At 49.4% G+C, this 10076-nt stretch overlaps 1 protein-coding gene across 11 annotated transcripts in view; it reads right to left on the reverse strand.

Annotated features, from left to right (window-relative positions):
• The window catches only part of DYSF (dysferlin), a 220715-nt gene that overhangs the window by 141338 nt on the left and 69301 nt on the right, over positions 1 to 10076 (reverse strand). For all 11 annotated transcript variants that reach the window (XM_024756409.1, XM_024756407.1, XM_024756408.1 and 8 more), the window contains 3 exons: positions 8326 to 8429; positions 1615 to 1683; positions 1444 to 1487 (listed from right to left, as the gene is read on the reverse strand). In XM_024756409.1, coding sequence (XP_024612177.1) covers positions 1444 to 1487; positions 1615 to 1683; positions 8326 to 8429 — 217 coding nt within the window. The remainder of the gene's footprint in view (positions 1 to 1443; positions 1488 to 1614; positions 1684 to 8325; positions 8430 to 10076) is intronic.

Below are 10076 nucleotides of genomic sequence, written 5' to 3' on the forward strand. Positions count from 1 at the left end.
GCAGCAACTGAATGCTTTCTGGCCAAGAGTTGGGTTTTGGGGCTTGGGGTTGCTTTTGGAAAATACAGCAAGTCTGAAAATAGACTCACAATAAAAATGCCACTTCAGCCTAAACCAGAGAGGCAGCCACCAGATTCGGTAATGTGTTTGGATTGTACAGTACGCCGATGCCTCACACGGCTCACACGGACTCGGGCGAGGCCGTCCACAACACAGGGGACACGGCGCCCTTGCGCTCGCACGCCCGCGTGCATCCACTCACACTGCCACGCACAGGCACGCACGCGCGCGCACACAGCGAGGGGAAGGATGGCTCTGTGGGTGTAGAGCACATTGCCCCCAAAGCACCTCCCACAGAGCATACGGGCGGGCAGGGCCCCAGAGGCCTCTCCCTCCTCGCCCCCCTCGCACTCCCTTCCTCTCCTCTAATTCTCCCAAGCTGTCTTCTCTCGGGCTGGGGACCTGGCGCACACTTTAATGGCTCTGTGGCCTGGGGGTTTTCCCTAGTCTCTCATTATCCTCCTGGCTGGGGGTGCCATGGGCCTGAGACCAAAGGACAACACGCCGGGAACCGCACAGCCAAGACTTTTTGGGGGCAGAGAAAGGACAACTCTCTCTTTTGGGAAAGGCTGATGTAGGGAAGGTCCTGGAGATCGCGCGTGGGGACTCCTAACAGCCCTCGGGCGTGAGAGAAGGCTCAACGCGGAGGGGTCAGCACGGCCCGGTGGTTAAGCGCACGGGCGGAGGGAGCACAGGCTTGTTCGAGCCTGGCCTCGGCTGCTTCCCAACTTCGTACAGGGTACTCAGTCTACTCAAACCTACTCCCTCATCTGCAAGGTCGGGCGGTGCCTGGAGTCGAGGTGAGCGTCAGGTGAGACACGCATGTAAAGCGCTCACTGGGAGGAGGACCTGGAGCACATAGACGCTCAGCAAGGGTTAGATACTCATTTTCTAAGATGACCGTGTGACTCTTGCCCACCCCTGCTGCAAGCCGGCAGTGGCATCCCCAGCTTGGGTAACCAGACCCACTTCCCCAGCCTGGAGACCCGTTTTATCCTACCAACACTTGGAGCATCACAGCCCACCCTCCTGGAAGCTTTGCTCTTTCCAGCTTCCATGCCTCTGCTTATGACCCTCTCTTCATTAGAATGCCTTCATCCTGAACTTCCCAAAACCTCACCTCCTCCAGGAAGCCTTCCTGGCACCTCCTGGCCTCAGGGATCTCTGGTTCCTGGAGCTGTTCCAGCCCCCCCTGGCTGCCCTCGAGCAGGGCTGTAAGCTTCCCAACAGCCCACACCCTCTCCTTCTCTGGCCTCCCCCAGAGGAAACTACCTCACCTGAAACAGACTCTCCCACTTCTTTCAGAATGAACAAAAGGAAACCGAAGGACCAAGTGACCCCTGACAACAGCCACCTCTAAAGATCCCGGGACGCAGAGCTCACCAGTCTATGACACGAATCCTCATTTTCTCACACATGGAGGGAAACTAAGGAGGGAAGAGAGACGGGTTGGGTGGGGTCCTTCTGAAGAAGCAGAAGTCTGGGATGCGGGCGGGAACTGGGTAGGCTGGGAGCCCAGGCCTCCTGGGGTGGGCTCATGGGGGTGAGGCTCACCATGGCAGGCACCGTGATGCTCTGGTTCCACTGAGGGTTGGCCGTCTTCTCCAGGATCTTGCTGCAGAGCTAGAAGACACAGAGCACAGGTGGATGGAGCTTTGAGGGGACTCTGGGCTCCCTCGGAGACCACCACACCAGCCAGCAGCCATTCTCTGCCATGCTGGCCACGTTTTGGGCTGGGCAGAAGGCCCTGGGGGCCATGGAGCCTGGTGCAGTGGGCTCAGACACAGGGAATCTTTCTAGAGACAAAGCTCAATGGTAGATCAGACCCAATGGGGCACGCGGTGGAGGGAGTTAAGAGGAATAGATTGTTTGAGTGTCACAACCCTTCTTCCTTATCTCATACCTCTGGCTGGAAATTCTCCTCCCTCACCTCCCATTATGGCCATGACCCTAAATATGGGGCCCTGCGTCCAGACCAGCTTTCCCAGGAGTCCTAGAGTCTGAGGCAATCCCCTTTGCCCATCAGCCCAGATCACCTGCCCTTTTGGAAGACTATGAACCCAGGAGATTAGAGATGGGGGGAGGAGGAGAGGAAAGGGGAGCTGGAGGGCCAGGGCAGGGGGCCATGCACCTGCATCTGAGAGAGGAAAATGCAGGGAAGACACAAACCTCATAAGCCACAGTCTGCCTCCAATCAGCCCTGCTCATAAGACTGGGCTTTCCACAAACAAGAAACCTAGCAGAGGTGGAAACCAGATCCAAACCAGCGGCTTGTGTGTTCTGCTCTGCCCTGGGCGTCCCCAGGGAGACACCAGGTCCCTTAGCCAGCCCAGGGCATCCTGTATCCACACAGGGCAGCAGGTGAAGACTCTGCTTCAGATCCTGGAAGGTGTGTGTGTCCTACACACGGAAACAGTGAGCAGCCTTCCTCAGAGCATTTACTGTGGGCCCTGATTGTGTGAAGAATTTACATGCATTTTCTCTTCTAATGAGCACCTGACCAGACTGGGGGCTTTGGGCCCTCCATCAAATGAGGGTGTGGCCTCCCTAGGGGCCAGGACTTTGTCTCCTTCCCTGATCCACCCAGTACCAGCCCCTGTGCCCACCATCCCCTCCTCCCTGTGAGAAGAGCCCAGGCAAAGTCTGGGGGCAGGGATGGGTGCCGGGATCTGGCCCTTGTGTGAGCGAAGAGAGGAGTAAGGAAAGAAGAGCTCCGACAATCAGATGGAACAAAAGGCAAAGTGGGACACACAGTTCTCAGGAATGGATACACAAAGGGCTGTAAAGCACACAGAAAGATGCTTAATCTCCCTCATAATAAAAGAAACAAAATGAATGAGATACGATGTCTCATCTATCAGATTCACAAAAATCTCTAAAGCCTGACAGCCCTCTCTTGGCAAGGCGATGGGAAAACTGCACGCTAGGATTTTGCTGGTGGGAAAAGAGAACAGCTCAACCCCTCCAAAGGGCGATTGGCCACTATCGTTCAAAATTACAAATGCAAATGCCCTCTGACCTACCAGTTCTACCTCTAGAAAGTATCCTACAGGAAGACTTGCACGTGTGCAGAATAACACATGTACGAGGTGATTCACCGCAGCATGGCTCCAACTAGGGAGGGCGCGGAACAACCCATGTGTCCACCAACAGAGGACAGATTAGATGACGTGTGATCCATCCACAGAATGGAGCACTGTGTAGCCCTAGAAGAATGAAAGAGCTCTGTGATATGAAACAACTTCCAAGTTATATTATTAAGTGAAAAAAGCAAGGTGCAGAACAGCGAGTGTCATGTGCAACCATTTGTGTTACAAGGGTAAAAGGTAAGAATTTATGGTCAGATGTGTGTAGCATATGCATACTTAAGCCAGAATGATGCAAAATGATGGATGCATAAATGTATATGGTGGGCATAATAAAGGTATTACCTAATTCAAAACTTAGATGAACAAAAGTTTAAAATAGGAAGGAAAGAAGGAAAGGAGGGAGGGAGGGAGGAACCCTCCCCCAGCCCTGCCACAGGCAGTCCAAGGCCTCCCCAGCAATCACTTCCTCCGGGCTGCCCTTGGAGGCTCCCCGTGAGAGAGCCACCGAGATGTGGGTTTGGGAGCCTGAACACAGCAGGTTCCCCCCACCCAGCCAGCACTGCCTCTGGCCCTAGAAATCCCCAGCTGCCTTCCCACACCCTGCTTCACTCCCCACACTCAGCCAAGGCAGCACCAAGCTTCCTCTCCCCGTCCGCCTCCTCCTCTCTGAGACTTTTTATTTTTTACCCTCTTTCCCTTCCTGATGGAGTGTATTTATTACACCCTTTCTGGAGGGCTCTTTAGCCACCTGTATCAAATACTTAAAAATAAGCATGCCCTCTGACCCAGTTCTAGAAACTTTCCTATGGAAAACCAATCAGAGTGTAGACAAGTCCTGTACACGGATGTCTGTCACAGAGTTGTTCATAAAAGAGGAAAATTGCAAAAAAAAAATCCAAATATCGATTAAAATTTATGTTATATCATCTCATGGAATATTATGCAGCCATCAAAAAATTGATTTCAAAGACTATTTAATAACGTAAGGAAATGTTAGGTGATAAAAGCACTTTACCAACCACACAGATATAGTGGATTCTCATTACTGGCGGTAGTTACACATTCTAACTACACATTGTAAGTCACCAAGAACATGAGCTGATGAACACTGAAGCATTGCTCCTAAGAGAAATACAGGGTTAGGTTCCTGCAAGCCTCTGTCACAGCAGTTTTTTGTCAACTCACCAATAACCTTGTTTTATGTGTGTTTCTGTTTCAAAACACCGTTTTTTTATTATATATTGTGGATTCATTAACATTGAACTCACAGCCAACAGCACTCTCACTCGTGCCTGAATGACGCTTACCTAATATATAGTTTCTCCATAAGGCACGTCACAGCCTTCTCACACAGGGAAACTGTGAATAATGAAGATCAACCGTATTTTGAATCCAATTTTTTTTTTCCAGTGGGGCAGGGCCGGGGGGGATGTGCAACAGAGAGAAGGAGTGAGAGCTACAGGGAGGAAAACATACTAGCAGGAGACATAAACAAATGTTAATGGTGGGCTCTCCAAGGTGGTGTGCAGAAATGTGCTTAATTTTTTTCATTTTCCTTGCTTTTCTCTGATTTTTTCATCTTTTCATGATTAATAGGTTTTATTCTTGGAAAATAAAAAAGTTGCTTTAGTCTCCCACTCTGCCCTCCAAGCACCTCCCCTGTCCTTGCCCCATAGCATGAAGAAGTGTGATATGTATGTGTGAGTGCACACACACACACAACCTTCTATCTCAGTAGCTTGGCCAAATCAGGTACGGTTCACATCTTAGATAACAGTGCCACCAAGTGTCCATTAGAGGAAATGCAAAGAGGGCCAGGCTTGGGTGAGTAGGCACACAGAGGACAAATCCCCAGGGCTTTTCATTTCAGAAAAGGATGAATGAGAAAAAGTGACACACCAGAGACAGAGAGAGGACAGGCAGGATGACACAGGCGATAAAGGTAGCAGAGAGAGTTGGGGGAAGCCATGACGAGGTGGCTGGGGCAGAGAGCAGGGGACACAGAGACCCGGGGACCACCAGAAGACGGAGGGTCTCAACTGCCTCTTTCATAAGCCCCTTCCTTCTAGAGGGAAAATGGAGGGTGCAGCTTCATTCAGGAGCCCAGCCACGAGTCAGCTTTATATATTCCCTTGCCTGGGCCAGGTCCCCTACCTCTATCACCTTCCCCAGACATCTGCACCTTCCTAGAAAAATCCCCAGGGCCAGCCAAGGGCATCTCAGAACAGGAGAAGACCTAGAGAGATCAAGGTGCTGGCAGGGACCCAGTAGCAGCTAGGAGCCCCAGAGCTCTGAGACTCAGCTCCAAGGAAAGCCACTGAATTGGAAGGCAGGTCGGTCTTGGTTCTAGCCATCATCACAGCACCCTACCATGTTGGGAATGTGGAATAAAAACAATCTTGAGACATGACTTTCCCATCTGTCAAGCTGGGAAAACTGATCCCGGTCCTTGGAGTAAGTGTCCAGCAGGACTGTCCAGCCAACCTTCCTGCTTCCTTCCTGCCTTCATTCATCCCATCACGGTCCCTGCTAAGGGCATCAGACTCTGAGCCCAAGCCCAAACAAAAACTGCACTTCGGTAAGACCCACAGTGAGCATTTACACCCCAGTGTGAATGAGTTTAAAATTCGTGTTACCTCTCCCACAGACATTTCCCCTGAGACCCTGTCTTAGCCCGGGATGGAGGAACAGCTCAAAGGCGCTCCCACTGGCCAACAGCAGGACGGTTCCCACAACCAGCACCATAACTGATCTTAACACACTGAATTAATAAAAAGTATTAGGGGCATATTAACACTCAAAAGGGAAGAGGGGAGGGGAAGCTCTTTTTTACAAAAAACACCAGCTGATAAAGAGAGAAGGAATGATAATGAGGGAATCGCCGCTTTGCACCCCAGGTGAATGACTTGTTCAGGCAAGGAGGTCAATGGCTACGTGGACCATTAGGTAAGAGGTTGCTGGGAAACAGGACATCAGCACACATCAAGATATCGCCCACAGATAACCTGCAAAGTACAAAGGCGAGCGTGTGCTTTGACAAGGGAGAGATCTGGAGACACCACCTAAACCAAGTAATCAATCATTACCAATGGTGGGACAAGGTGACATTTTGCTTCCTGTTGTGATGCAATACGACGTACGAAACATCAGCCATGATGCATTCTTGCCTAAACAGTTCATTTGAATGCAATCTGGTCTTGAGACCTAACTTCCAGTTTATAGGAAATACAGGGGCCAGAAGAATAAGTTAAACAACAACAGAAGGAAACAACGGGACAAATCCAGGACATGGACAAATGGCTTGGGCTTTTCAAAAATGCAATGTTGTGGGGTGAGAAAAATGGGAATGATGGAGGTGGGTAAAAGACTGTTACAGAAGAGACTAACGCAGAGCATAAATTCCAGTTGGACCTTAGATCAAAACAAAATTAAACAGCTCTAAAAGACATTTGGGGGATAATCAGAGAATATTTATATGAGCCAGTATCTGACAAGAGTAGGAGATAATTGTTAATTTCCTAGGTGTGATAATGTTATTGTGGTTACAAAGAATTTTCTTTTTCTCAGGAGGTACATGCTGAAGCCTTTAAGGGCAAAGTGTGCAACTAGGTTTCAAATGATTGGGGGTGGGGGGAGTATCCATAGAGAAAGAGAGAAAGTAAATGCAGCAAAATGTTCATAATTGTTTCATCTAAGTGGAGGCCATACCAGGGGGTAAGTGTTCACTGAACTGTTCTTTCAACTTTTATGTTTTTAAATATTAAAAAAATAAAGTGTTTCAACAGTGTCTAATATTGATTCACAGTAAAAAATAAAAACTTTAGGGCTTCCCTGGTGGCGCAGTGGTTGAGAGTCCGCCTGCCGATGCAGGAGACACGGGTTCGTGCCCCAGTCCAGGGAGATCCCACATGCCGCAGAGCGGCTGGGCCCGTGAGCCATGACCGCTGAGCCTGCGCGTCTGGAGCAAAAAAAAATTTTAAAAACTAGAAAGATAGGCCCCAAACATAAACTTTGTATGATGCCTTATGGATAAATGTTACTTTTTTCTGCATTTTTCAAAATTCCTTAATAAATATGTGCATCGATAATAAAAGAAGAAAGAAAAGAAAGATAAAACGGTGGCGGGCAGCGGAGGGGGGGAAGAGTGTGGACTTCAGGTAGCAGGCAGAGGAAACAAGCTATCCAAGGCTTTCCTCCCGTTTGTGAAATCACACCTGGGCCTCAGCAATCCGGCCCCTGACCTCAGGGGTCCTCTTTGTTGGTGGGATGGGCAGGCAGACCCTACATCTTTCCAAAATGAATATAAGAAGAGATTAAGTGAAAAAGAACACTGCAAAATGCTGTGTAAATGGGAGCCCACACCACCTCCATCATCACCCTAGGCTTTTAGCGTTTGTTGTTAAGCTTGTAAACGCCTCCCCAGTTGTCCTATAACACCTGCGTGTCTCCCCCTTCCGGCCTCTGCCTCGGGAGCAAAGCAGAGCCGGCTGCACCAGCCCTCCGCTCGGCTCTGTTCAAAGCCCTTCTCCTCCAGTTCAAAGCCCTTCTCCTCCGCCCGTTTCCAATTTTCCTGTTAACACCCAAGTCATCCAACTCAACTCGCCGGAGCCTGGAAAGGGGGCAAAGCCATCCCTAAGGTGGGATAGAGGGAGGGGCCCAGGCAGAAATCAAGAGGGACTGGAGCAACAGCCCGGCCTCTAGGCAGGAAGGAAGAGAGGTACATGATCCCTAGGGCCCCCACCAGTGTGGCCGAAAGGAGTCTGCCCAACTCCTGCCACAACTTTTTAAAAATAATCATTATGTTTTCACTGCATTGTTCTTAAGTTTCCCTATCATTGTGCCTTCACATCTGGTTTCCTGACTATTACTTAATTTTCCCCCAAATATTCCTCTATCTATCCACTGTCCATGTGTCCTCTCCGTGTCCATCCACACCTATGTGTCTGTCTCAAACACCTGAGCAGACCTGTCCTCGTGCGTGTGCATGGCAGCCCCAGAGAGCTGGGCCTGCGTGTCTCACCCCATGTCCCGCAATCAGCCCCCCATCCCCGGTGTGCACATGCCTCTGATGGGGGGCACTGTGTGTGCCTCACTCTGTCCTGCACATCCAGTGCCCATCCACAGGGACACCCAGTCGTCACCCTCCCACAAATCCTCTTGTTTACTTGCCCCTTACCATTTTCCCCGCAAAGCTGACTTCCACGAAGGGATCCACCAAGTTCTTCTTGTTACTCTCAAAGCCAAAGATCTGCTTCACATTGTCCATTACGGCATCATCCACTGGGGAGAAAGACATGCTGATCACTGCCCACCTGCTCTCCCATCTTCAAAACCCCCACTTCCCACCTGTCTCCCCACAGTCCTGGGACTCCCTGAGAGAGACGCCATGGACCCCTCAGCCCAGGACTCCTGGGAGAAAGGGCCATCTCAGAATAGCAGCTCCTGAGGGCACTGCGCTGCTTCCTTGCCCAGCTCCAAAGAGCTGGTTCACTGTCCCCCGCCCCGTTCTCAAAGGCTTTCAGAACAGGTCCGATTGATTGACTGATTAGAAATCTACATCGCTAAGAGCAGTAAATAATCCAGAAAAAGACTGGAAGTTGGGGACTTCCCTGGTGGCACAGTGGTTAAGAATTCACCTGCCAATGCAGGGGACACGGGTTCGATCCCTGGTCCAGGAAGATCACACATGCCACGGAGCAGCTAAGCCCATGCACCACAGCTACTGAGCCTGTGCTCTAGAGCCCATGAGCCACAACTACTGAGCCTGTGTGCCACAGCTACTGAAGCCCGTGCACCCAGAGCCCATGCTCCACAACAAGAGAAGCCACAGCAATAAGCCCACACACCACAACGAGGAGTAGCCCCCACTCGCCGCAACTAGAGAAAAGCCCACGTGGAGCAACGAAGACCCAATGCAGCCATAAATAAATAAAATAAATAAATAAACTTTTTTTAAAAACTAAAATGAGGTATCACCTCACACCAGTCAGAATGGCCATCATCAAAAAAATCTACAAACAATAAACGCTGGAGAAGGTGTGGAGAAAATGGAACCCTCTTGCACTGTTGGTGGGAATGTAAATTGATACAGCCACTATGGAAAACAGTATGGAGGTTCCTTAAAAAACTAAAAATAGAACTACCACGCTATAGTGGGAATAGCAATCCCACTACTGGGCATATACCCTGAGAAAACCATAATTCAAAAAGAGTCATGTACCACAATGTTCATTGAAGCTCTACTTACAATAGCCAGGACATGGAAGCAATGTTAAGTGTCGTCCATCAACAGGTGAATGGATAAAGAAGATGTGGCACATATATACAATGGAATATTACCCAGCCATAGAAAGAAACGAAATTGAGTTATTTTTAGTGAGGTGAATGGACCTAGAGACTTTCATACAGAGTGAAGTCAGAAAGAGAAACAAATGCTGTATGCTAACACATATATATGGAATCTAAAAAAAAAAAAAACATGGTTCTGACGAACCTAGGGGCAGGACAGGACTGAAGACACAGAGAATGGACTTGAGGACACAGGGAGGGGGAAGGGTAGGCTGGGATGAAGTGAGAGAGTAGCATGGACATATATACACTACCAAATGTAAAATAGATAGCTAGTGGGAAGCAGCCGCATAGCACAGGGAGATCAGCTTGGTGCTTTGTGTCCACCTAGAGGGGTGGGATAGGGAGGGTGGGAGGGAGACGCAAGGGGAAGGAGATATGGGGACATATGTATATGTATAACTGATTCACTTTGTTATACAGCAGAAACTAACACGCCATTATAAAGCAATTATACGCCAATAAAGATGTTAAAAAAAAAGAAAAAGAGTAGCCCCCGCTCATCACAACTAGAGAAAGCCTGCTCGCAGCAACGAAGACCCAATGCAGCCAAAAATAAATTAATTAAAAAAAAAAAAG

This window comes from Neophocaena asiaeorientalis, unplaced genomic scaffold (genome assembly GCF_003031525.2).
Source record: "Neophocaena asiaeorientalis asiaeorientalis breed wild unplaced genomic scaffold, Neophocaena_asiaeorientalis_V1.1 scaffold303, whole genome shotgun sequence".
NCBI classification, from domain to species: domain Eukaryota; kingdom Metazoa; phylum Chordata; class Mammalia; order Artiodactyla; family Phocoenidae; genus Neophocaena; species Neophocaena asiaeorientalis.